Below are 25209 nucleotides of genomic sequence, written 5' to 3'. Positions count from 1 at the left end.
AGTCACAAGCTTTTTTTAGATCACCAAATGTTGTCTTTCATCACATTTTCTGTACAAAACGCTACTGCATGGGTAGTGTTCCCATCATTCACAACGTCCGTTCACATGACACCCCTAGCAGCTAATCCCCAATGTAGGAAATGTCCTGCAGTCATGTGGCAGAAGCAACAGGAATTCGGCACAACACTGATGCTGTAGTTTTTCTTAAGAACGTTATGGCTCAATAGCCAGATAGAGGCCATCTAGTTTTGAGCACGAAGCTTGATACCGCATAGCATCTGTTTGATTACCTGACATTTTGACTACCAGTGCAAACCATGCAAATCAGAGGCCAAGAGCACAGTATTTGGTACCAGTAATCACCCCGTGATCAGCTTCACAGGTCTAGCAGGAAACCTTCTTGGGAAAGAAATGTGTAGTTTAAATAACTTACATTAGAGTTTTAAACGAGTAAGGCATTGCAACCAATTGGTCTCAGCCCTTTGCTGGCCTTTCTGGCTGGCCTTTCTGGAAATGCTGAATCCTGGTATTTGCAGGCCTTATGCTGCTCTGACTGTACAAAGTAGAACTCTGTCAATTTGTGTTTTAGTGGATAGTCAGCTCCCAGAGGGGGCGCTAGAGGGATAGCGTGCATAGGTATGCTTCATACAACTCACCATAGCTCCTTAGGCACATCCTGCCCTTTACCTACTGCCACACAATTTCAGTTATTGGGAGCGTCTGCCCCAAGATCTTGATCCCTTCCGGGGTGCGCTATCCTCACCCTTTGGTGCAGCCGTCCTCACTACCTGCCTGCATGGACAAGGCCACAATGATGCCATTTACCAAATGGAAAATACCAAATGGAAAATAACGAACATTTTTAACTAAACATTTTAAATAAAAAAATATCGCATTTTTTTTATTTTTACTTATTTTGACACTTATAAAGCACACCAATCCCATGGGCATATAGGTGATGAAACTTTTAAATATATATATGGAGGTTTGGGGGGAGGTAAGGGGTTAAAATAGGCGGGGAGGGGGTTGGGAATGGATTATAAACTAATGGAAACAGGGGGCTTGGGGAGAGCCCCCCCAAATTATAAGAGAAAAAAAAAGAAATCAGTATTTTTTCCATTAAATATGTTTAGTTAAAAAAGTCTGTTATTTTTCCATTTGGTAAAATCACATATAACCATTGTGAGTAGACTGGCCTGAAATTGGTGCGGGCATTGTTATGGGAGTGACTGATCTGGCAGTCGGATACCAGAGGCAGGACATTCTCGTAAGAACGCATACCGAAGTGATCCATACAAAGGTTATGGGAGTGACTGAACTGGCAGTCGGATACCAGAGGCTCTCAGGACAGGAATTTGTGGTAACATACGGCACAAGGTTTTCCTCTTGGATGTATTTACAGCTCTAAAAAGGGCAGAATGTGCGTAAGAAGCCATGGTGAGTATCGGGGCATGAGGATAAGGTCTGAAGTAGGTGGGGGCAGTGGGGGCCACCCCCAAAGCGTAGCAGAGTTACTGGCAGTTCTAGCCGGGGAAGGAGTTTTTGCTGCGGTTCTGGCCACGAGCAGCACCCGTTGGTCGCGCATTAGCCAGGTGTGGGGTTCTACGGGCACTGGCCACCTTACGGACAGTTGAGACTCCTCGTCAACTGAATGCAGTGGTCCCGGGTTTATTCGCTCCAGGCATGGGCGTGGGAGCTACTGCCTGGCAGTTTGTAACCGGAGGCGGACATCTGCTATGTAATAACCGGAAGCGACACGGGTCACCCGAGGACAATCAAATACTGGTGAAAGCCTGAGAATTGGAAAGGGCCACCCAAAAGTTGTTGTAGGCCATTACGCTAAAGGAGATTGGGACTGCCCCTCGATTTTGTTTGCTGACTCCAATAAAATGTGATCTGTTTATTCCAAAAATATGATTTTCTTTGTGGTCTAGCTTATAAATGTATATGGCCTGTGCTTCTGGGATAGAGGGCGAAGGTAGGGGATGGCCCCGCTAAGTGGATGGCCACCCCCCATAGGGGGCGCTAGAGGGACAGCCAGCATAGCGGGTTGCCCCTCTGCCCCCCCACCCCGGGTATTCATCGCCTCACCTCTCCCAAGGGAGGCAGAAGGGGCCTTTCCCTGGGCCAGTCTGAACCGGCTCTGGGCCCAGGGGGACGCTTAAAGGTCATGGGCTGCAGAGACTTGTCCTCTTTGCAGCCCCGGACGAACACCCACCCAGCCACTCCTTTAGGTAGCTAAAAATCAAGGGATTGATTACGGTAAAATAACATGTTCTAGGGATACGGTTTGACAGGCAAACTCTGCTAATCAATTTTTTTAAACTCATTTTTGCCTTCACAGGAAATAAAAAACATAAACAAATGTCTTATAATTATAGGAACTGTGCTGAAACAGGAATACAAAGTAATGTAGTTTACTTTAAAATTAAGAGGTATTAAAAACACACATACTGGTTTATATTTATGAGTCCAATAAAATACTTGCCTGTCATATGCAGGAAGGTGCTGTGAGTATCGGCTGCTAGCAGATTGACTCCCATTCCCATTGCCCAGGCTGAGTGTAACTGAATAGCAGCCATGTATGGGAGGACATTGATCCAGGCGGTCGGGAACAGAACAGTATCCACGGATAGATTGGTGACCAAGGCTACAGCGGGGTCGTGGAAGAGGATGTCATAACATGTGAAAATGCCGAACTTCCCAAACGTTGTGTTAAATGTCACAAGCTGTGGCTCTTTTGGTGTGTCAAACTGCTTTTCGTTCGAGTACAGGTTGTACTGTAAATAGAAACACACATATTCTCTGATTACTTCTTAAAAATGCTTTGATGAACTGAAAACCAATATCACACTTACTGGTTTAGGCCGGCAACTGGTGAAAATGTTGAATGCAAAATCTATAATGTCGAATTCATGTTCAACAAGGTATGTCTCCTTAACACCTAGGTCCACATGCGCTTAACTCCCAACCTATCCCGAGACTGGCCAATCTGCCCCTCTGACCCCCATTTTCTCCCGTGGCTGCTTGTAGATTCCTTGCTGAAAAATGGGCCACCCTTCCTGTGCCCCGCTGTTCGTTCCTCGCCAGGCCAAGGCTGGCATTTAGGGAAATAGGGCAATGCCTGAACCAAAAACGGAAAATACTATGGTGGGGCAGTTATTTGGGTCCAGTGGGCCACAGTTATATAAGTTACTTCAACATGTGGCTAGTACTTTTTACCAGTGTTACTGAATGTTCTTTAACATGCACAGTTTGCATCACTTTTATCAAAAACCTCCCCCTTCACTCCAACAGTCTGTCACAAAAGGAATGAATTGCCATTTGCGACTGTGGGCCACTATTTCATTGGTGGCCAAGACCATTTCATGCCCCGTCTGCCCCTGCTCCTCGCTCCCTTCAATATCTTGGGATTTGCTTCGCTCAGGTATACTTCCCCCTATGACTTGTAAAGTGCTCTGTTGCCCCCTCAAGCTAGATTATGCTCAATAAATAACTAATAATAATAACAATAATATAGAAAAAGAAAAAAACGGTTTCAGAAATCATTACTGAACAGTCATGTACACCTCTACGTGCTTGAACCGAGTTTGATTAAATTAGGAATTTTGCAACAAGGCCTGGGTAACGAGGATAAAGCTAACAGTTTGTATTTTGAAAATTGCAAAATTTAAAAGGAAAGTACACCACAAAGCAACTGTCTATTCGCTAACATGATTACATTTAAAACATTTAGGATGAACCACGGTACAACCAATAGGAGCAATCTTAAAATATAGAACGTTCATCGTAATATCGCTTTCCTTAAGAAACAAAGAGTGCTCATTACAAGTTTAGTGGTATCCCGCAGGTAAATCCGACAGGATACCACCAAACTGTATTATCGTTAGTGGCACTCGGTCCGGCGGTATTATTCCATGGAAGGATTTGCCTGTATTACCGGCACCATTAATACTGGTGTCTTCAATACCAGCGAATTCTGCTGGTAAGGGGCCCGAATTACCTCCAGCTTTAAGCTGGATGTATTCAGGCACCTCATTGGCAAACTCGTAGTTTGCCGGTGCGGTAGCGTGCCGGTATACAGTTATACCAGCACGTAAATACCGCACCAGCCAACTTATAATGAGGGCCAGTTTTACAAATCGCTAGTCGACAAAATTGGTACACATTAGCACGTCAAGCCACTCTGATCTGCATGGTGCAGTTGAGCTTTTCCAAAATTTGGCAACCAAAATTCTAACAATAAATTCCCTCCGAAGATGGCATGCTTCTCATTCATATATAACAAACCAGGTAGGTGTGCCCCAATTTACAACTTCAAATACCAGGGCTGGTCATATATTTTTTTACACAAAAGGTGCATCTAAGGTTGACATAAATTGAATGAATCACACAACTTATTGTAAACAAAAACATGTTCATTTTATCAAAAGGCCATATGGAATTAGGCCAATCCACCACAACGCAAATGGCGGTCTGAAAGTAACCGTTGCTAACTTGCTTCAGTTATACAGATAACGCATACAGAGCGCAAAATATTACAGAGTTTATCTTGTGCCTTAAACTAGACAGTACAACGTCTGCAGCGTTTCACTTCATTGTCCTTTAAACAGTTGTAATCTGGAAGTTGGATCTGGTGGAAACTGTACTGGGATTTACCCAAATAAAGGACTGAATCCGAGGAAACAAGGCGGGTGAGTGTGGAGGATAAAACCTCTTTGAACTGCGCCTCGTTCATTATTGCTGAAAGGAACAGATTTACCCGATTTTTTGCATCCTTTTGAAGCGTTGGCCTTACAACTAAATAGATTATAAAGTTGTTTGAGTATCCATCATTTTGAAGTGTGGACACAATAAGAATTAGATTTGTGTTTGTTATTGTTTTGTATTTCTGTATGGTGTCTCTCTGATGAAATAAAATGAAGCACATGCTATGGATTAACTGTCTTCTGATTGGGACCAATACTGTCTTGATGTATCTCAATCATTTGTATGAAAATTAGTTTTGATGTATTTAAATCACACGTATACACATTTGTGTTTAGGGGGATTGGCCTAATTCCATATGGCCTTTTGATAAAATGAACATTTTTTTGTTTATAATGAGTTGTGTGATTCATTCAATGTATGTCAATCATAGATACATCTTTTGTGTAAAAAATGTTTCTCGTTCAGTTGCATCACATTCCAAGATCTCAACTAGTTCCGAAGCAACATTATTTCAAAAACATGCTAGCGCTGAGCAGTCAGAGAACATGTGATGTATTCTAGCATCTGTAATCCTGCAATGTGGGCAGGAGTTGTGGACAGTGAGATAAGTCTTCAGTTACAGTATTCCATGGATAGCAAGAGTAAGCACGCTGCTCGCGCACTAGAGATTGTTGTGCAAGTTGTCGTGCTGTATGATATTTTGTAACTTTCTGAACGGTTCAGTTATTTCCTGAAGTGAAGTACTGTTGAAGTCGTGCAAATATGTTATGGTTTCTTTTTCCACTGTGCGGGCACATAGCAGGAATAGACCCATTTCCTAGTCACTCTGCCGCTTTTTTTGGATTACAGTCTCATGATACTGTCGCTTCTGGAATTGTTCTCATCCACAGAAATTGCCAACTATCCTGGTAGGTAAGGTGTCGCTTGGGTTGATACTAATTTAAGCGTAACTCAAGTTGTTTTAAAACTGATACAAACTTGTATCAGCAGCCAGTGTAGCTCAACGAGCATGGCAGAACTATTGTCAAACTTTCTGATGATCAGTCTAGGTGCGGTATGTTCCACCATTTTTTCAAGAGACGTGTGTTTCCATATGTAGCTCAGGAAGTGCTAATGGATGGATAGCCATCTTTAAGTCAGCGGGTGGTTGGAGTTGTTTTATTTTGTTTATGAGGGATAGTTGGTACCAAACCTTGTTTCTTTCTTGATGTTCTGCTTGAACAATAGGTTCCAGTTCATGGTAAAACCCAGAAATTTGGCGCTCAAAATCAATCCCAGCATGAACCCTTCCTAGAGTCACTGTGGCTAGCAATGATTGGATGACAGGATTAACTCGGGTTGTTAGGGCTGCGTTTATGTACTATTTATTTAAAAGAGAATGAGTCCCAAAAAGTGTTTTAGCTGTGAAAGGTTTTTAATGCGGCTGATCTGTGGACACATCTCACCGTTGCCCGCGTATTGATGTATTGAGATGTCAGTATCTTTATGCAGAGCTGCTAGCAGCTCGATGTATAGGTTGATAATAACCAATGACAGGATGGTCCCTGCAGGGCCCTAGTGGTGACTGCGTGGAGCAGTGGTCATGAACTCCTAATATGGACCAAATGATGTCCGTCTTAGCAGGTGGAAGCAAACCAGTCAAGTAAGGAATCTGTGAACCCAATTCGTGTGACCACAAGTGTGAGTTGTGTTGTGTGGACGATGGTATATGATGCTGCATACAATCCCTTTGTCTATGATGTTGACATCTGAATCTAAAATTGGTCTACTTGCTTAAGCAGTTGTAGGGACAGGTTTTTCAATGATCTTCTCTGGGAAGAGGAGGTTTGAGATCAAGCGGTAGAGGGTGAGGTGTTGGAATGCACGTTCAGACCACCGCCCCCTCCTGAACGATTTAGATTGCAAAAAATATATTAACATATGGCTACGAGTATGGGACGGTGTAGGGGGAAGTATTATGAGTGGGGATAATTGACGGGAGTGGGTAATCATGTAGGGGACAGTTATTCAGTAGTGTTGTGATTTAATAATGTAGGAAGTAGTATACATATATACATGACAGAATTAACCTGAACTAACATCACTTTTACGAGTAGGCCTGAAACCTTGCAGGCCGTGTTTTGTCAGAAACACAGAACAATGAGGCCTTATTCCTTGCCTCACTATTGCATCCCGATTCCCAGGTGTGGTAAAGGAATAGGCATATGCCCCCACATCAGTTAGGCCTTTAAACTAATTAGATAGGAATGTGTGCAGTCAAAGTACCATGGTCGTAATCCTGGGAACAAGGTAGAGGTTTTGGGATGCCAATACATGAACCAAGATTTAAGACACTAGCTCCCACCAGAACGGTGGTCACTTTATTTGAACTACCAGATTGCAGAGAAATGGGCTTTAAATCCTTCGAGAACTGGATTGATTAGTGGGACACCAGGTTTACCGTTGGGGAGGGGAACTGATAAAGGGAAAAGCAGAGAACGACATGATCTAGGTTTTGTGCCAAGGAGACATAAGAATGATGCCCATAATGTGTGGAGGGCATGATGGGGGCGTAAGCATGTCTGGGATGAGAAAAGGGATGCTTTGTTCGCAATGACCAGGCTAGCCTGAGGTTGCCCACTGAATTCACGTTGATACCCAGGTGCATGCCATCTGGTTAGGATCGAAGGTAGGGTGATGCTAATAGAAGTAAACCAATTGCTTTTTTAGCATTTCATGATGGACAAGGATGTTACACACGTGTGGTGAAGAGAAGCGAGATGACAGCAGAACCAATCAGAGAGTGGGCTATATGTAATTATTAGCATGTATATAGGCAGTAGCCAATGAGGGTGGGGGATTATCCCTGTTTATTGAGTGTGTCATGAGTGATGATTTGTGTGTTTATAACCTGAATTCTGTAAGAAAGACATCAGACAGCTCTTTGGCAGTGCATTTATTCATTTTATTTATTGGTTATTTGTAAGGCGCTTAAACATCAAGAAATTTGTAATAACCTGTTGACTTTCCTTTTGGTATACAAAATAAATCGCTCGTCTTTCTCGAAAAAGGGTGCACCTAGCTTTTTTCCCTACCGGGTTGTATACTTGGTCTAACCACAGGGAGTTGCCCTACATTCTCTGTATATTTAATGAGTCTGGGATCTCTCTGTATGATATAAGGGGGCGAGGGGTGTGAGAACGAACAAGTAGTTCTGGCAGAGGTCTTTAGAGGCCTGGTATCTCCTCACCCGATATAGTTGGGGTGTTGGAACAAAAAAGTAGAATTTATTGTGATTTTATTGTGGGTTATATTTTGTGTTGTAGGTAGTAGTGTTTGATGTAGGATTGACTGAGTTCTGTTGTAGGAAGGGTATACGATGTATGTGTGTTTGTGTGTGGGAGCAAAGAGGGCTGGGGTATAAGAAGGGAGTTGGGGCAGGATAAGGGTATTGGTAATATTGTAAAACTACTGATGGGGAAGGGTAGCTATCATGGAGCCAATAACTGTTTGATTACATGTGCAAGGCCCTTTCGTTGAATTGAGATAAGATTCTTAAATACCATAGAGAATGGTGTTCGGAAACAAAGGTAGGGATGTTTAAGCAATGGCCAGACCAGGGCACAAATAATAGAGAGATATCAAGTCACATGCATACTTTTTTAACAGCTAAATATAAGGGAAGAAAAATAAAAAAAAAAGGAAAAGGAAGTATTGGAATTGTGGAAGGTTTGGACAATAGCCCCACTGATTCCTCCAAGGCAGTATGTGAGGTGGTCACTCCATGCAGTACTATTACTACTGCAGGTATTGTCCCAAGCGCCTCTGTGGCCCCTGTGGATACAGACACAAGACAAAGGCTTTGGTAGCCTCTTTTGTGGTGATGGGAGGCCCGACTCATGAGGGTTTTAACAATATCGAAAAAGAACAAAGATTGAGTCAAAGGCTACCTCTCCCTAGTAGCGCTAGGCAGTTGTTGGCACAGTTCTGGGACCTAGTGTAACATAATTAGATTACACCAGTGGGGCACAAAGGATAAAGTAAAAACAAATTTATTCTAGAAAAATAGGAAAAGTGCAAACATTTAGACAATTACATTTATGTTTAAAAGCTCGACCACAATGTCTAAGATACGGAGGTATAGAATAAAAGCTCATCACTAATTTTGAAGCTTTGAGCACTGTATAAACAAATGTTACTAACTGGTTTTATGCTATGCCTCCGTATCATAGACATTGTGGTTGAACTTTTAAACATAAATGTAATTGTCAAAATGTTTGCATTTTTCCTATTTTTCTAGAATAAATTTGTTTTTACCTTATCCTTTGTGCCCCACTGGTGTAATCTAATCATGTTACACTAGGTCCCAGGACTGTGTCAACAACTGCCTAGCCATGTGGAAACAGACAGGTGTCCTCCGTTAGGATGCTATCCTACACGTGCTGCGTCAGGATACACCAATCCCATGTATGTCCTATTGCCCACTATGGCACCCCCACCACCCACGTCGGCATACTATCAGAATCTTCCTAACCCCTTCCTAACCCCACCAGGTCAGTGGCTGGGAGGGGTCAAGGGCCAGAGGGAGATGACGCAAAGCCACAAAAATAATTGGTGGATGCGTTAAGGAAAGTGGAGGGCGAGTTGGCATGGCTAAAGTTAGAACAACGGGATGGACAGCGGACAACTATAGTAGTGGATGAATGGAGGGCAGGGGACATTTTGTTCTGCATAGATAGTACAGCGATCAAAGATGTGCACAGAGAAAAGGAACGTGAAGATAGAAGGAGGCAAGAGGGGGATGTGGATTATGCAGCGGCCAGGTCAGAGGAGTACGATTATACACATAAACAAGAAGAGGAGGAGTGGGATAGGTAGACAAATTGGAAGGAGCAGAGCAGCCAACTGTGATATCCCCATGAGTAGAAAGCTTGTGGGAACCTTGGTTACGTAATAGATTTGGACGAATGGCAGTAGCTAAGAGGTCGGTAGTGGGGAGGAAGAAAGTTAGGAAGACGGTAGGAGCGCAGTTCCCGTTGTTACACAAGGTCCCAGGAGAGCACAGGATATCCCATGGGCACACATGGACAAAAATAACCTCAAAAGGTACCCACGTCCCTCAAAGCTGGGGCGGGAAAGTGGATATACTATTTAAAAAGCAGACAGCTGGTACAACTTTGGCTGTATGGTACTTGAAAAGTTTGTTTGTGTCAATACTAGGAGATCGGCTAATGACATATGGGTTAAAGCAGGGTAACTGGGTGTGAAGTTAGGTACCCAAACACACCCAATCTTCAGTCGATTATGCAACAAACAATATGCGATGAAGAGGATCCTGCCCAATAAATGTTACACATACAAGAGATTTATTTTGTGGTTAAACGACGTCTCCCGAAAGAGGCGTAGAAGGCACTCGATAAGATAGTGGGGATCAAGGCAAAAGGCTGGGTTGAAATTCAGGTTATTATTCACCACTGTAAATGGCTGAAAGAAAAGGAGAAGGAAATGGCACAGCAGGCACAACCAGAGGAAGCAAACTGGTTCAAAAGAAGTTAGCGAAAGTTGCATTGGAGGCGCAGACGGAAAGGCTGACAGATTTAAGGGCGATCCAGGCGGATGTGCATGCAGCACCTGGGTGGGGAGGAGAACAAGGATTTAACGGTGGGTACCATCCTCAATATCATGCAGGGTTTTCCAAGTGGGTTTCAAAGGAGGAGAGGGGATTTTCGGGTGCCCGCCGAGGGCAAGGGGATTTTGGAGGAAAGAGGCGGTGGGGAGGAGGAGGTGTAGACCAATGTCAGACGTGTGGATGCATGGGCCATTTTTCAAGAGAATGTAGGAGCAGACAAGCATATGCATATCCCCCGCAACAGACATACACTTATTCTCAGGAGGGTCCAGTCTTATACCCACAGTCACATGGACAGATGTCTCTGGCAGCCTCTTATGGTGTGCCAATGTCTACGGCGCCTCCTGCTCCGCCATCAATTTTTCAGCAGTTACCTGCCCCGGGATCGAATAATGTGCCACCATATGCTGTACATCAGGGGCAACAACAGGGCCCCCACATCCTGAGCAATAACACTGTTCCAAACGGCACAGTGACCCAATATCAGGGAGCCACTGTGGTTGGAGGAAACCCATTTGTTTTTTCGGGGACAAACAAATACCCGGATAAGGACAGTCCACAGAGAGCCTTAGCGTGGCCTTTTCTATCGGTCACTGCAGACCCAGAAGAGGAACCCTTAGTAGGCGTGGAGATATCAAACAAACCATTCATTTTTATGGTAGATACAAGTGCGACTAAATCATGTGTTAGTGAGGAGGATTCCTTTTATCAGGTGAGGTTATGGAAACACAGGGGTTCTCTGGGGCAGTTAAATCGGTTACATTTACAAAGAAAATACCCATCAAAATCCGGGGCAGAGAGGTGTGAGCCCTCATGTTATATTCCACTGCTACCCAAATCACTTGGTTGGGAAGGGATATTGTGAGTAAGCTCAACATGAGTATCTCGTTTACAGAAAGGGGTGTGGTGGGTTCCACGCCTGGTATGTGTGCATTCAGGGTAATTTTGACCTTGCATGCATTAGGTGTTGGGTGTGTGGCATACCAGTGGCAAACCAGTACTAGCGAGCACCCTCTGAGTTTCTGTTCAGGCCCGCCCAGCCCCAGGAGATAGTCGCAGGTACCATTATTGAACTGGATATTAAAGGAGTTCTAGTGGCAGAAAACCAGATTGTTTTGATAGCAGTTGATTTCAACAAGGGGGAGAGGCACATGGTTCTGTGAATTGATCGTACAAAATCAATGAAAAATGTCTCAGATGAGGAGTTGTTTGAGAACTGAGAAAACGAGGGAAAAAGAATACTGGAAGTATGTGTCCTCTGTAAAATAATGATACAGTAGAGACATGTCATTTTCCCATGCTGCTAATAGGAACTGCTCCTTCAATCACCTCTGCAGATTTGGCTCAAGTTACCAACAAACTGTGGACAAGCAATCCACAATGTGTGACTCTAAAAAAGTGTCACACTGATACGCATCACCCTGAAACCCAGCGCTGTGTTACTGGGAGTAAAACAATATCCTCTATCGAAGGCCGCGAAAGAGGGCATTTACGATACTATTATGGCCCTTTTACATCACGGCATTATAGTGCCTTCAAACTCATCCTGTTACACGGCTATTTATCCAGTGACGAAATCGAAAGGCGCTAGTTGGAGGATGATTTAAGATCTATGCCCTCTTAATGACATGTACAGACAGAGCTCCCAGTAGTTCTGAATCCTGCTACAATATTGTGAAACATACCTTTTGAAGCCACCCACTTTACTGTAGTGGATTTCAAAAATGCTTTTTTCTCAGTACCCTTGCATCCTGCTTCCCAGTATCTGACTGTGTTTATGTTTGCCGGGAGCTGATTTCAACATACTAGGCCTTCTCAAGGGTACTGTGAGTCCCTGAGTATTGTTAATAGGGTGCTACACAAAGATTTGGGTAACATCACTGTCCCTAGTACGATCATTCGATATGTGGATGATTTGTTGGTATCTAGCAGTACGGAACACTTATGCAGGAAGGACTCCGTAGTGTTGTTACAATTGCTAGCTGATAAAGGGTACAAGGTGGATCGAACAAAATTACAAAATTGTCAACAAAAGGTGTTGTATTTAGGATTTCAGTGAATGGTAAAAGAGTAACTCCAGAACGTGCGGCAGCAGCATCCAGACAGTGACGATAAAAGATATGCAGACATTTCTCAGGTTATGTCATTATTACAGAGCATGGATTTTCGACTACACGTCATACACAAAAGCATTGCTCAAGGCCCTCAAAGAAGCTCAGTGGACAATAAAAACTATGATATGGACAGATGAAATGATTACTACATTTCAGGAACTTAAAGATGTTATTTCTCCCACCACCAGTATCGGCTACTACTGATTATGTGCAAGAGTTTTATCTCCTTTCACATTCTGATGGCCAGATGATGACTGCCTTGCTGACAGAACGCAGCACAATGGGGCATAAACCTTTGGCCTATTACAGTGCTATGTTAGATTCTGTCATGCAAGGGCAGTTCCTGTGCGAACAAGCGTTGGCTGCTGCTGCCTTTGCTATTGAGAAGTCTGCGACCATCGTCATGGAATGTACGTCATGGAGCATGCGGTTTTTGCAATACTACAGAGGTTCAAAACTTCTCTGACTACCCAAAGGGCTTCAGCATACAAAGTGATACTCTCAAGCCCGTCCATTCACATTGTTCATTGTAAAACAGTGAACCCAGCAACCTTTTTGACTGAACCTATTACTAATGATGATGAGGTACATGACTGTGTCACACATGAATGTCCAGAAGAGGCTATTCCTAAGGCATGTGACTATGCTTTAGATCAGAGGTCTTCAAACTGTGGGGCGCGCCCACCCATGGGGGCGCGGCCGCATCCCAGGGGGGGACGCCAGAGTCCAGAATGAAATGTAATTTTTTTTGTTTTTTTTGGGGGGTTTTTTTAGATTGGAGGAAATGGGAAGGGGCAGCTCACATGGTCAGACTGGGCCATAAAACGGTCTTAGGCACCAATGAAAAAATGGCCAGCAGTTGCAAATGGATATTCAGTTTTTAGTCACAGACTGTTTGAATAGTACCCAAGGGGTTGTTTTTTGTTCAAATGTAAACAAATGGTGATATTTAAAGAATAGTTATTCAGCAACAATGGTCAAAACTACTAGATGCATAGTGAAGTAACTCCTCAAACTGGCCCACATTGGCCAAAAAAGTGGCCAATTTTTACTGGCCTACACTAGCATTTTGCATTTTTGGTACGGTCATCTCCCTATTGCCCTATAGGCCAGTCCAAGCCTGCCGGCTTATCCATAATGGGTGAGGGGGCGTCCACGCACTGGACACCTCACCCATTATGGAGGAGCCGAAGAGCCAGCCCAGTGAAAAACTGAGCACTCCCTCAGCTGCTTTTTCCAGCTGAGGGAGTGCTACTGGGCTGGCTGAACTGTCAAAGGGAAACTCTGTTTGCCTTTGACAGTTTATTTCCCCAGCTGCACATGATCACTGAGCCATGCAACACTGGGGTGTTTTGATTCGCCAGCCTTACATAGCTCATTGGAAATGCTGGCTGGGGCACTGCATGTATGTATGTATGTGCGAGGGGGTGTTCCTGCGCCTCCTTGCACATACGGGCAGAGCAACCTGGAGCGGGGCATTTTAGCAACCACGCGAGGTACGTTTATGGAGATTTCTTTTTTATTTAAATGTGTATGCTTGTGTTATGGGACTGTGGTGGGAGCAGGATGGGTGGCAACACTGGGATAGTGGTGGGAGTAGGGTGGGGAGAGCCCAGGGTCTGTACTGGAAGTTGTCATGACCCAGCGAAATTGCCCCTTCTGAACCTCATGGTCATTGTCACGAAGGGCTTGTACTCCTTGTTCCTCTCAACATGGCCGTACCAAGCTCCGTGCTACGCACTAGCGTTCACATCGTAGCACGTACTATAAATTGGTCACGCCCTTGCGGGTCCGCGCGTCTCAACGATATCTTGGATAGTGACCCGACGTGTTTGTTCTCTACATTTGCTTCCTCGATCCTCATTCTTCCTTTCTTGCCTTTTTTCCTGTTCCTGGACTTCCCCCCCCTACATTGCTTGTTTATCGCTAATCCTGGACACCCTGGAACCACGAACTTCCCGGAACTCTGAATGCGCTCTGCAACCTGACGAGGCTCGGGCGAGCCTATTCAAGACCCGAACCACCCACAGGAAGAGTCCTGCGGCCGAACAAGGGAGATCCCGATCACAGGTGAGACGGGGGGAGATTTACGACAGTTTGAGACGCCAAACGATCAATACGGATTCTACCATGGAGAATACTATTCAGGACCTGATGCGCGGAATGCAAGAACTTTCCACAGAGATGCAGAATATAAAAGCCGAGAATGCGGCGCTAAGACAGCTCGTCTTGTCACGCGACTCCGCGAACAAGGACATCGTATTATTGGGAGGAGTGGTTGATAAATATGACGGTTCAACAAAGACCTTACGTGGATTCCTCGATTCTTGTTTGGTACATTTTACCTTCAAGTCCTACTATTTCACAACTCCTAGGGCTAAGGTTGGCTTCATAATATTGCATCTTTCCGGTAATGCCCTTACATGGGCCACTCCATTACTCAATTCAGGGGATGCTCTCCTGGATGATTATGAAGGGTTCATCGCGGAACTAAAGACCATGTTCGAACGACCAGAGCTGGTTCACAGTGCTCAAGAAAAGCTACTTGACTTCCAACAAGGATCCCAAGACATGTTGACCTATGTTACCAGATTCAAACAGCTAGCCAAAGAGGCGGACTGGCCCCTGGAAGCCAGTTTTACTTTGTTTCGCAGAGGTCTAAATGAAGAGATTAAGGACGAGCTAGCCAGGGTGGCACGTCCTAGTTCATTCCAGGCCCTCCTGGACTTGTCTATGCAAATAGCATTTAGAATCCAAGAAAGAAAGGCCGAAAAGAAAAAGAATAAATTATCAATTCAAAGATACTCCCTAGAGCAGTGATCCCCAACGTGTAGCTCGCGAGCAACATGTTCCTCTCCTGACCCTAAAATGTTGCTCGCCAGTTGCTCTGGGCCATTGTGTGGTGGCTAAGAAGAACATCATTCAGGGATGAGACATCAATGGCAGTGTAACCTGAGCCAGAACTGCGCAGGAAGGCTAGCCAATCAGTCTGCTCTATTTGACTTACATGACATACTGTTAATTGTTGAAGCATTAGTTGTGGAGGCATCAGTAGAACTGAGTGGGGGCAGGCTATATCGGTGCAGGGAGCAAGAGGTTGGCTACATAAATTAATCTCTTGGGGCTTCAGATGAGACAGACCCCAGTGATTGAAGAGAACCAACGCACAGAAATTAGGCTGTATTGATCTGTAATTAGGACCAAAAAAAAAACCTCCCTTATTGAGACAATCCCTGTTTTAGCATTCTAAAATTACTATGTCACTTGGAGCTCTGGTACACTTTGAGGTGCATCACTGTCTGGATCAAGTACACAATATACGAAGATAATGTTGCCGCCAACTGAGCCTTCCCCTGCTGCACTTAGGTGGACAGTTAAAGGGTTAGTTGCCGAACAGTGCGAAAATAAGTAAGAAAAGAAGTGACTTGAATGCCCAATTGTCAAGGAAGTTCCAATAAGCTTATTTTGTAAATGTATGATTTGCATTTGTTGCCAAAATGCAATTTCTTGGTCCAAAATGTTTCACATTAATTGCATAATCTTTGTTAAGACATTTTCATCTTCTGATTCTTCTTTCCAGTACGCAAGTGATTTAATGGAAAAGATAATCGTACCAAATGCCCATGTTTCTGTTCTGGCGACAATTGCCAACTTCTGTGTCTTTATACAACAGGAACTGCATATTGGACAAAGTGGCATGCATGATCAAACATTCCTTCTTAAACAATTGGCTCATGCCAATTTCTTTACATGTGAAGTTTGTGTTTGCGTGGCCCATGCATCTTAATTTGCAAACCTGTTAGATATTACTTGCCTTGCAAAGCACGGTGGGAAACTTCATACTGTAGGATTCTTTGCTTATCTGGCATGTAACTAATGAATTGGTAAGGGGAATGAATTTAGTGTAGCTACCAATTACATTTCACTTAATTTACTGAAAATAATTTCTTAGTGATATAGTAATTCTTTTTACTTTAGCATAGTGTTTCTTGCTAGATTCTTCCCGCTTCTAAATTCTTTAAGAACGGATATTACCCAATGTAATGTACTGAATTCATCAACCTCGAGCAATTAATTGCTAAGTCAACCCTTCCACACATTGGAACTTGCGAAGTGCAGGCTGACCCCATGTCAAGGAAGTGCACTTAACAAGTGAGGTATACAACCATAAATGTATAGGAAATGAAAAAAGTAGGTCAGGCGTGCACCCTAGTTCCCAGTCAAAAATTCTTAATGCAAACAGTAACTGGGTTAAATCCCAACAACATGCAGTAGTAACAGGGTTGAATCCCATGATGCAGAATAACAGGTTTGAATCCCATGTGTTGCAGTTCCAATTCTTCTGTTGATTTTCTCCTCCTAGTACTTTCCTGTATCAAACATTCTTCAGGGAGGCTGTAACCTTTTCAGGTGCTGCTAATTAGTTTATGATTTCAATCTCAAAGGATTTTGGTACATGTAGTGATAACAAAGTTCAGTCATTTCAGGTGGCCAGGAACCAACACCCCTCCAAAACACAGTTCTTACCCAAAATTGGGGGAGGGGAGAGTACCAGCATTGTCGTCCTCCATAGTGGGGCATGGTAACCCTGGTGCTGCTGCCTCGGAACTCATGTAGAAAAAATGAAAAAAGTAGGTCAGGCGCGCACCCTAGTTCCCAGTCTGGTACACTCCCCTCCCCCAATTTTGGGGGAGGCGCCATTTAAGAGGAAGAAAGGTCTGAAGTTGAGGAACCTGGTGACCTTGATGATGCTCCACTTTTTTCTGGAGACAGTCAGTTGGAGGAGTTGCGGCAGACCCTCCATGATGCCAGTGGGTTGGACACTTCTCCGGAAGTGGAATTCGGTAGGCCTGAGCCTGGGGCTCATGCATAGTCTTCATACAGGAGGCTCATGGCGAGGGTCTCGGAGTATCTCGGCTGGTCCAGTCCTCCCAAAGACTTTGTGCAGGATGATCTGATGGACATTTTAGATCAAGGTCTGTCCTCTTACCCTGTTTTGCCATTTCATTTTACCTTGCAGAAAAGGGTGACAACTGCTCGGCAGTCCCCAGAATCCGGCTGTTAATAAGTCTTTGACCAAGAAATACCGCCCTTCCGTTAGTGACCCCAACTATTTATCTACTCACCCCACTCCTGAGAGTTTGGTGGTTCAGGCGGCTACGGCCACCTCGAGGCAGGAGGTGTACCCTACCATCCCTCCGGATAGGGACGACAAGCGATTTGACGGTTGGGCCCGGAAGGTATTTTCTGCTGGGAGCATGGCCCTGAAATCGGCCAACGCCACGTGTGCCTTGGCAAGGTTTTCACACACTCTGTGGAATTGTGTTTCTTTGGCGGCTGAGCATATTCCCGAGGGGGAAGAAAGGGATGGGTTCCTTGCTCTTGTGCAGGACAGCAAGGATGCCATGTGCGAATCCCTTCAGTCGGGTTTGGATACGGCCGACAGTGTTAGCCTGTCCATGGCTGCAAGCACCGTTGTACGCAGATTTGAGTGGTTGCGGAAGTCGGGGGGTTTGCTGCAGATGTGCAGGCCTGTCTTCTGAACATGCCCTTTGATAGCGCACATTTGTTTGGCAGCAAGGAGAGCCTTGAGAGGTTGCAGACCTCAAAAGCTGCGGCTAAATCTTTGAGCGCTGCAGTGAATCAACCTCTGCCTTTTTGTCCTAGGGGACAGCAGTGGAGGGGAGGTGTTTTCGTTACTACTCCTCCTTTGGTAGAACGAGAGGTGCCGCCAGTCAAAGGGGCCAGCAAAAAGTACCTGTGGTGGTTGGGGAAATCATGGTGCCAAAGCCGCTCAGGCAGCTGCCTCTTTGCCTTCAGGCACTGCAGCAGCCGCTTCCAAACAGTCATGAGGCCATGTCCCATGGTTCGCCGGTTGGGGCAGACTGTGTCAGCATCTCAAAGAATGGCGGGCTATTACTTCAGATGCGTGGGTTCTGGATACCATAGCCCACGGCTACTGCCTTCCCTTCCTTCAGCGGCCTCACGCCAATCCACCGGGGAAACTCTCTTTGAAGCTTCCGGATCCGCTCCTTGCGCAGGAGATCTTGTCCCTGCTGGCAAAAGGCGCTATAGAACTGGTGCCTGTAGCGGAGAGGAACAAGGGATGGTATTCCCCTTATTTTTTTTATCCCTAAGAAAGAAAGGGGTTTTGGACCCATAAGGGACTTGTGTTGGTTAAAGTTCAAGATGGTCACTCTTTCTCAAGTCCTCCAGGCCCTTCAACTTTAGGATTGGTTGGTGTCTCTGGACCTCAAAGATGCTTACTTTCATGTGCCGATTAATCCAGCACACAGGAAGTACCTGAGGTTTGTGGCTGGCGACTCATATTTTCAGTTTTGGGTCCTGCTGTTCGGATCGATCTCCGCCCTCGAGGGTCTTCACCAAGCTAATGGTGGTGGTGGTGGCAGCGCACCTCAGGCGAGGGGGGATTTACGTCTACCGCTACCTGGACGACTGGCTGACCAGGCGCGCTCTCTCGAGCTAGCGTTGGATCATCTTGGTGTCACCTGCCGCACCCTCCACAAGCTGGGCTTCTCCCTGAATATCAAGGAGTCTCTTCTGACACCTCCCCAACTGCTCCAGTACATCGGGGCTGTGTTAGACACATCCTTGGGGAAATGTTTGCCTCCCAAGGTAAGGGCTCATCACATTGTGCAGATGGTGGACAAGTTTCAACACGCCCAGAGTCTCCCGGCTTTTGAATTCTTAAGGTTGCTCGGCCTCATGGCATCCTGCATTTTTCTGGTGCCAGAGGCCCGGCTGCGGATGAGATCCCTGCAGTGGGCTCTCAAGATGCAGTGGTCACAGTTCTCTGGCAAGATGTCGGATCGCGTTCAGATTCCACACTCGGTCTCCCAGGATCTTCTGTGGTGGGCCAACGAAGGGAACCTGATGAAGGGGTAACAGTTTTGGAAACCGTGGCCGGAGGTGACGGTAGTGACGGATGCTTCCCTCACAGGATGGGGTGCTCATGCCAACGACTTGACCGCCAGTGGTCATTGGTCTCCGTCGGAGTCCAGACTCCACATCAATCTGTTAGAGCTGAGGGTCATCAGGCTAGCCCTGATAGCTTTTCTGCCCTCTGTACAGGGGAAGGGTGTCCTGATCATGACGGACAACACAGTGGCCATGCATTACCTCAACAAAAAGGGGTGGGGTAGGGTCACTTCTGTTGTGCAGAGAGGCAATGCACCTCTGATTCTGGACCATCCAGCAGGAGATTTCGATCTCGGCAGTTTATCTGGCTGGAGACGAAAATGCGGCGGAGGACGCTCTGAGCAGGCAGAGCTCGGTCTCCCACGAGTGGGAGTTGGCTCAGGTAGTCCTTTAGGAGATCTTCGCGTTTTGGGGAACCCCGCAAGTGGATCTCTTCGCCACCAGTGTCAACAGGAAGTGCGAGAGATTCTGCTCAAGGGAATTCCCTCCAAGAGGAGCCTTAGGAGACGTGTTAGTGGTGGTTTGGTCATTCCCACTGCTGTACGCATTTCCTCCAGGCCTAGTCATTCCTCAAGTGTTGCGGAGGTTCGGTTCCCACATGATTTTCATGCTCCGGATTGGGCCAGGAAAGCGTCGTAGCCGGACCTTCTAGAAATGTCCATCTGCCCTCCACGCCGTCTTCCCTACCGAGAGGATCTGCTCTCGCGTGGGGGAGGTTAAGGGGTGGGTTCAGGTTCTCCATCCAGTGGTCAAGACTCTCAACCTTCACGTTTGGTATCTGAAAGGTTGAGGTATAAGGATTAGGACCTCCCAGATGATGAGATGGAGGTGTTGCTTTCGGGCAGGCGGCCTGCAACAAAATCCCTGTACCGTTGCCGTTTGCGTAAGTTCTGCGACTGGTGCAAAGATCACAATGTTGATCCTTTTCAGTGCTCCATTCCTATGGTTTTGTCTTTCTTACTTTCTTTGGCCCACAGGGGCCTTCAAGTGGGTACCATTAAAGGAATCCTGGCGGCGCTGTCTATCTTTAAGCGCTCATCAGAAGAATGTTCTTACTTTAACATTCCTTTGATTTCTCAGTTTCTTAAAGGACCGACTAATGTATTCCCGCCGGTTTGGGATTTGAATTTGGTTTTGAAATTTCTCATGGGTGCTCCGTTTGACCTTTGTACTCTTGTCCTTTGAGATTACTGTCCTTCAAGCGGGTGTTCTGGGTTGCGGTTACTTCCGCTCGCAGAGTGAGTGAATTGCAGGCACTTTCATCTAAGCCACCCTTTACTGTGTTTCACAAGGACAGGGTTGTACTGCAAGTACGTCCCGCTTTTGTACCTAAGGTAGTTTCTGAATATCATTTGAGTCAAAAGGTGGTTCTTCCATCTTTCTACCCTCCTCCTCATTCTGGTAAGGAAGAGGAGCGACTCCATCGGTTGGATCCTAGGAGAGCTCTGAGCTTTTACATTTCTAGGATGACCAGAGTCAGAGTGGATGATCAACTCTTTGTAGGATATGCTGGACACCGAATGGGCCAGGCTGTTACCAAACAGAGCTTTTCCAGGTGGATTATCCTTACCATTACGGGGTGTTGCCGATTGGCGGGTAAGGACCCTCATGAAGGGTTGAGAGCTCATCCCACTAGGGGCGTGGCTACTTCCACCACCCTCCAGCGGGATGTTCCTATTAGGAATATTTGTGATGCCGCTACATGGGCTTCCATCCACACCTTTGTTAAACATTATTCCCGGGATACGATCCATGGTCAGGATATGGCCTTTGGGAAGGCGGTTCTTTATTCCACAATCTAATTGGGTACTCAATTCTTTTCCCAGCTCCATTTACTGGTACGGCTTTGGGGGTCTGTCAAAGATGTGGAATAAGTTGGAGGACATAATCCAACAAGTTACTTACCAAACTGGTAACGTTCTTCCGACTGGATGTTCCTCCAACGTATTTCACATCGCCCTGCCAGGCTGCCCCTCTGGAGAATTTCCTATGCGATTGCAGCTTCCGTTTCCACAAGGCTAAGTTCAGTCAAGCAGGCATGAGACTGGTGCCACATGTTCAGAGGAAAAAAACTTAAACTGAGGCTACGGGCGCTGTGCGTCTTATTAATAACATCTAGTGACGTCGCCCTCGACGGAGGCCTTTATCATCGACGCAGGACGCCCTCTGACAAAAAAGTTTCCGAAGTGCACAGCTGTGGAAATTACATGTCAAAGATGTGGAATACGTTGGAGGAACATCCAGTCGAAAGAACATTACCAGTTTAGTAAGTAACTTGTTCTTCCCAGGGGATTGCTTGGGAAAAAGAGTACCCAAAATCCATCAGAAAAATGTTTTTTATTCCTAATCACTTGTCTTCAATGTAACAGACCTTGAGTGCTTTAAAAAGCACTATTTTCCACTAGATTTCTTGGGTGGATAACCCCTCACACAAGGCATGGCTGAAATGATCTTTACATTCTACCATATTCTGTCCAATGTTACTCATCCTGTTCTAATAATGTACAATTTGCCCCTAAAGATCCTGACAATCCCTTTTGATTTGGGCGGGGTAGCACCAAAATAAGCCTTTATTTTTTGGAGTAAATGCTACTGTGGAAACGTGCTTAAAACACATTTGCCATTAAATCGCTTGAAAATTTCCTGGGAGAGAACTCCAAGCACTCAAATATTTTGTTGCATCCTGTAATGTTTTTGAATAGTTTTGCTGGGATAGCACCTAGAAATGTACTGTTTGCCACTTCATTTACTAAACATTGTATTTCTATACCAATTTAATATCAAATGATGTGTAAGGCCATTATGAATTGCCTGGACTAGGATTACACCTGAATGAGATTACTGTTAATTACTGACAATTAACAGTGCTATCAGCAGTATTGAGTTTAGTACAGTTATGATTAGTTCCAATCATTTTACCACCGACTGAATGCGATAAATTACATCAAAGTACTGAAGTTGCTCACCATTTCATCTGATGCTCAAATGTTGCTCATTGCTAACAAAAGGTTGGGGACCCCTGCCCTAGAGAATACTACTAGGACAAAATCTACCAAGAGTCCGAGCACTGATTCTGAACCCATGCAACTTGGAGCCTTTCGTGGACCAATTTCCCCGCAGGATAGGTTAAGAAGAATACTTAAAGTGTGTCCTCTGGCTCCTCCCCGACGCTCTGGAAACGCCAGCTCCCGATCCTAAATGGAGCAAGGTTTCGGGAGAGCGATGTTTGCTCCACATCAATTCCATCCTTGAACTCTCCTGGACAAAACAAATTGGTGATATTACAGGCCTTTTTATCGCCATCCAAAGACAAGGTCTACCCCATACTGGCCTTGGTGGATTGCGGAGCAATGGGAGTCTTCATTGATCAAGATTGGGTCAGAAGTCATAACATTCCGTATGAAGCAATACGTTTTTCACAGCCAGTGGAAGCGATTGACGGAAGACCGCTTTCCTCAGGACCCATAAGTCTGCAAACAAGGGAGATCCATCTTTCCATAAATCATCATCAAGAAAGAATTGTGTTTGACATTATAAAATCAGCCCATTATCCCTTGGTTTTGGACAAGCCCTGGTTACAAAGGCACAATCTATATATCAACTGGACAGCCGGATCCTTATTCCTGGGCTCGGAGTTCTGTATGAACCATTGTTTAAACCTGGATACCTCATTCACAGCCCCTATAAGCCCACCAAGGTGTCCAGAGACACCACTCATGGTTTCCAATATTGTACAAGTTCCAGAGATCTATCAAGGGAATGCTGATGTATTCTCTACTGCCATCGTTCAAGCCTTACCTCCAAATAGACCCGAAGACTGTGCCGTAGATACTGAACCCTCAGTAGTGATTCCCTTTGGCAGGATGTTTATCCTTTCAGAACCAGAAAAAAGAGCCCTCCGGGAATACCTAGACACTAATCTTGAGAATGGCACCATAAGACCTTCAAAATCACCAGCTGGTGCTTCATTGTTCTTCGTTCCTAAAAAGGATACCAAAGAGCTCAGACCTTGCCTGGACTATCGGGGCCTAAATCAACACACCCTGAAAGACAGATACCCACTACCCCTGATCTCGGATATCCTTGAAGCTGTGAGAGGTGCAGTGATATTCACGAAACTGGATCTCCGAGGTGCTTACCATTTGATCCGTATCCGGGAAGGAGACGAATGGAAAACAGCCTTTAGAACACCCTTTGGTCACTTTGAATACCTAGTCATGCCCTTTGGTCTGACTAATGCTCCCGCAGTCTTCCAGCATTTTATGGATAGGGTGTTCTCTGACATGTTATTTCTCAATGTTATCGTCTACCTGGATGACATATTGATCTTCTCAAAGGATTCCTTGAAACATGAAGAACATGTAAAGGCAGTACTTCAACGTCTCCGTGAAAATCAACTCTTAGCCAAACCAGAAAAATGTTTGTTTCATGCTACATCAGTTCACTATCTGGGGTTTGTCCTTAGTTAAGAAGGAATTAGTATGGATCCTTCAAAGGTGAAGGCCATACTGGCTTGGCCCGCCCCAACATCTGTAAAGCAAATACAGTCCTTCCTGGGGCTTGCCAATTTCTACCGGAAATTCATTCCCACCTTTTCTGAGATTGTTCAACCCATTGTTAATCTCCTGAAGAAAGATGTTCCATTCAACTGGTCTATACCACAAGACAAGGCATTCCAACGCTTGAAAAAAGAATTCACTCAGGCCCCCATCCTGGCCCAACCTGACATAAATCGTCCTTTTCTAGTGGAAACAGATGCCTCCAATTACGCCATAGGAGCAGTTTTAAAACAAGAATCTGATGATAAGTTGGAACATCCCATTGCTTACCTTTCACGGACCCCGACTACCAGTGAGACTCACTACTCAGTTCTGGAGTAGGAGTTATTGGCCATTCGTCATGCCTTCACTGAATGGAGACATCTACTCCTGGGTGCTAAATATCCAGTTCAAGTCCGTACTGATCATCAAAATCTTCAGGTCCTACAATCCATGGAGTGCAGGAACAGTAGACAAGCTCGATGGGCCGACTTCTTTGCTCAATATCAATTTCAAATCTCACATGTTCCTGGACCGCAAAACATGATTGCCGATGCCCTTTCTCGGCGTCCCGACTACGTTCCCTTGGAGGATAAGATCTATCCTAAAATGTTTCCACCTACAATCTTTGTAGCTCAAGCGATCAATCTCCTGGAAGAAATCAGAGTATAGACTCAATCATCTGAACTCTGGAAGGACATATCCGAGAAAAATGCCTGGCGTTTGACAATCAAGGAAGGATATTTATTCAAGAACAATTCAGTGGTCATTCCGACAAAAGAACTTCAACAGAGGGTAATGAATCTATGCCATGATACTCTTCACTCCGGCCATCGAGGGGCAACCAACACCTTCCGTCTTATACAAAGACAGTTCTGGTGGCCAGGGATGAAGTCCAGTGTAGTTCAATACATCAAGACCTGTGCAATTTGTAGTCAGAACAAATACGATAATCAGAGGCCGGCGGGTCTGCTTCTACAACCTACGTTGCCAACCAGACCCTGGGAAGTTATTGCCACTGACTTCATTGTTGAATTACCACCTTCCCAAAGATATACAACCATCATGGTAACCATTGACTTGTTCACTCATCTAGCTCATTTTACACCTTTGTATAAACTACCATCTTCCCCAGAACTTGCTGGAATTTTCCTGGAACATATTTTTCGTCTTCATGGCCTCCCTTCCAAGATTATTTCGGATCGGGGACCTCAATATATTTCACAATTCTGGAAACATCTCTGTCGTGTTCTAGGAATCCAACGTGCCCTTTCTTCAGGCTATCATCCAAAAACCAATG

At 45.2% G+C, this 25209-nt stretch overlaps 1 protein-coding gene across 2 annotated transcripts in view; it reads right to left on the bottom strand.

Annotated features, from left to right (window-relative positions):
• Positions 1-25209, bottom strand: part of LOC138453642 (pantetheinase-like) — a 421456-nt gene that overhangs the window by 210153 nt on the left and 186094 nt on the right. For both annotated transcript variants that reach the window (XM_069606676.1, XM_069606675.1), the window contains one exon: positions 2485-2780. In XM_069606676.1, the coding sequence (XP_069462777.1) occupies positions 2485-2780 (296 nt within the window). The remainder of the gene's footprint in view (positions 1-2484; positions 2781-25209) is intronic.

Source organism: Ambystoma mexicanum, chromosome 4p (genome assembly GCF_040938575.1).
Source record: "Ambystoma mexicanum isolate Mex_15411 chromosome 4p, UKY_AmexF1_1, whole genome shotgun sequence".
NCBI lineage: Eukaryota > Metazoa > Chordata > Amphibia > Caudata > Ambystomatidae > Ambystoma > Ambystoma mexicanum.
This window is presented reverse-complemented; position numbering and strand designations above follow the sequence as displayed.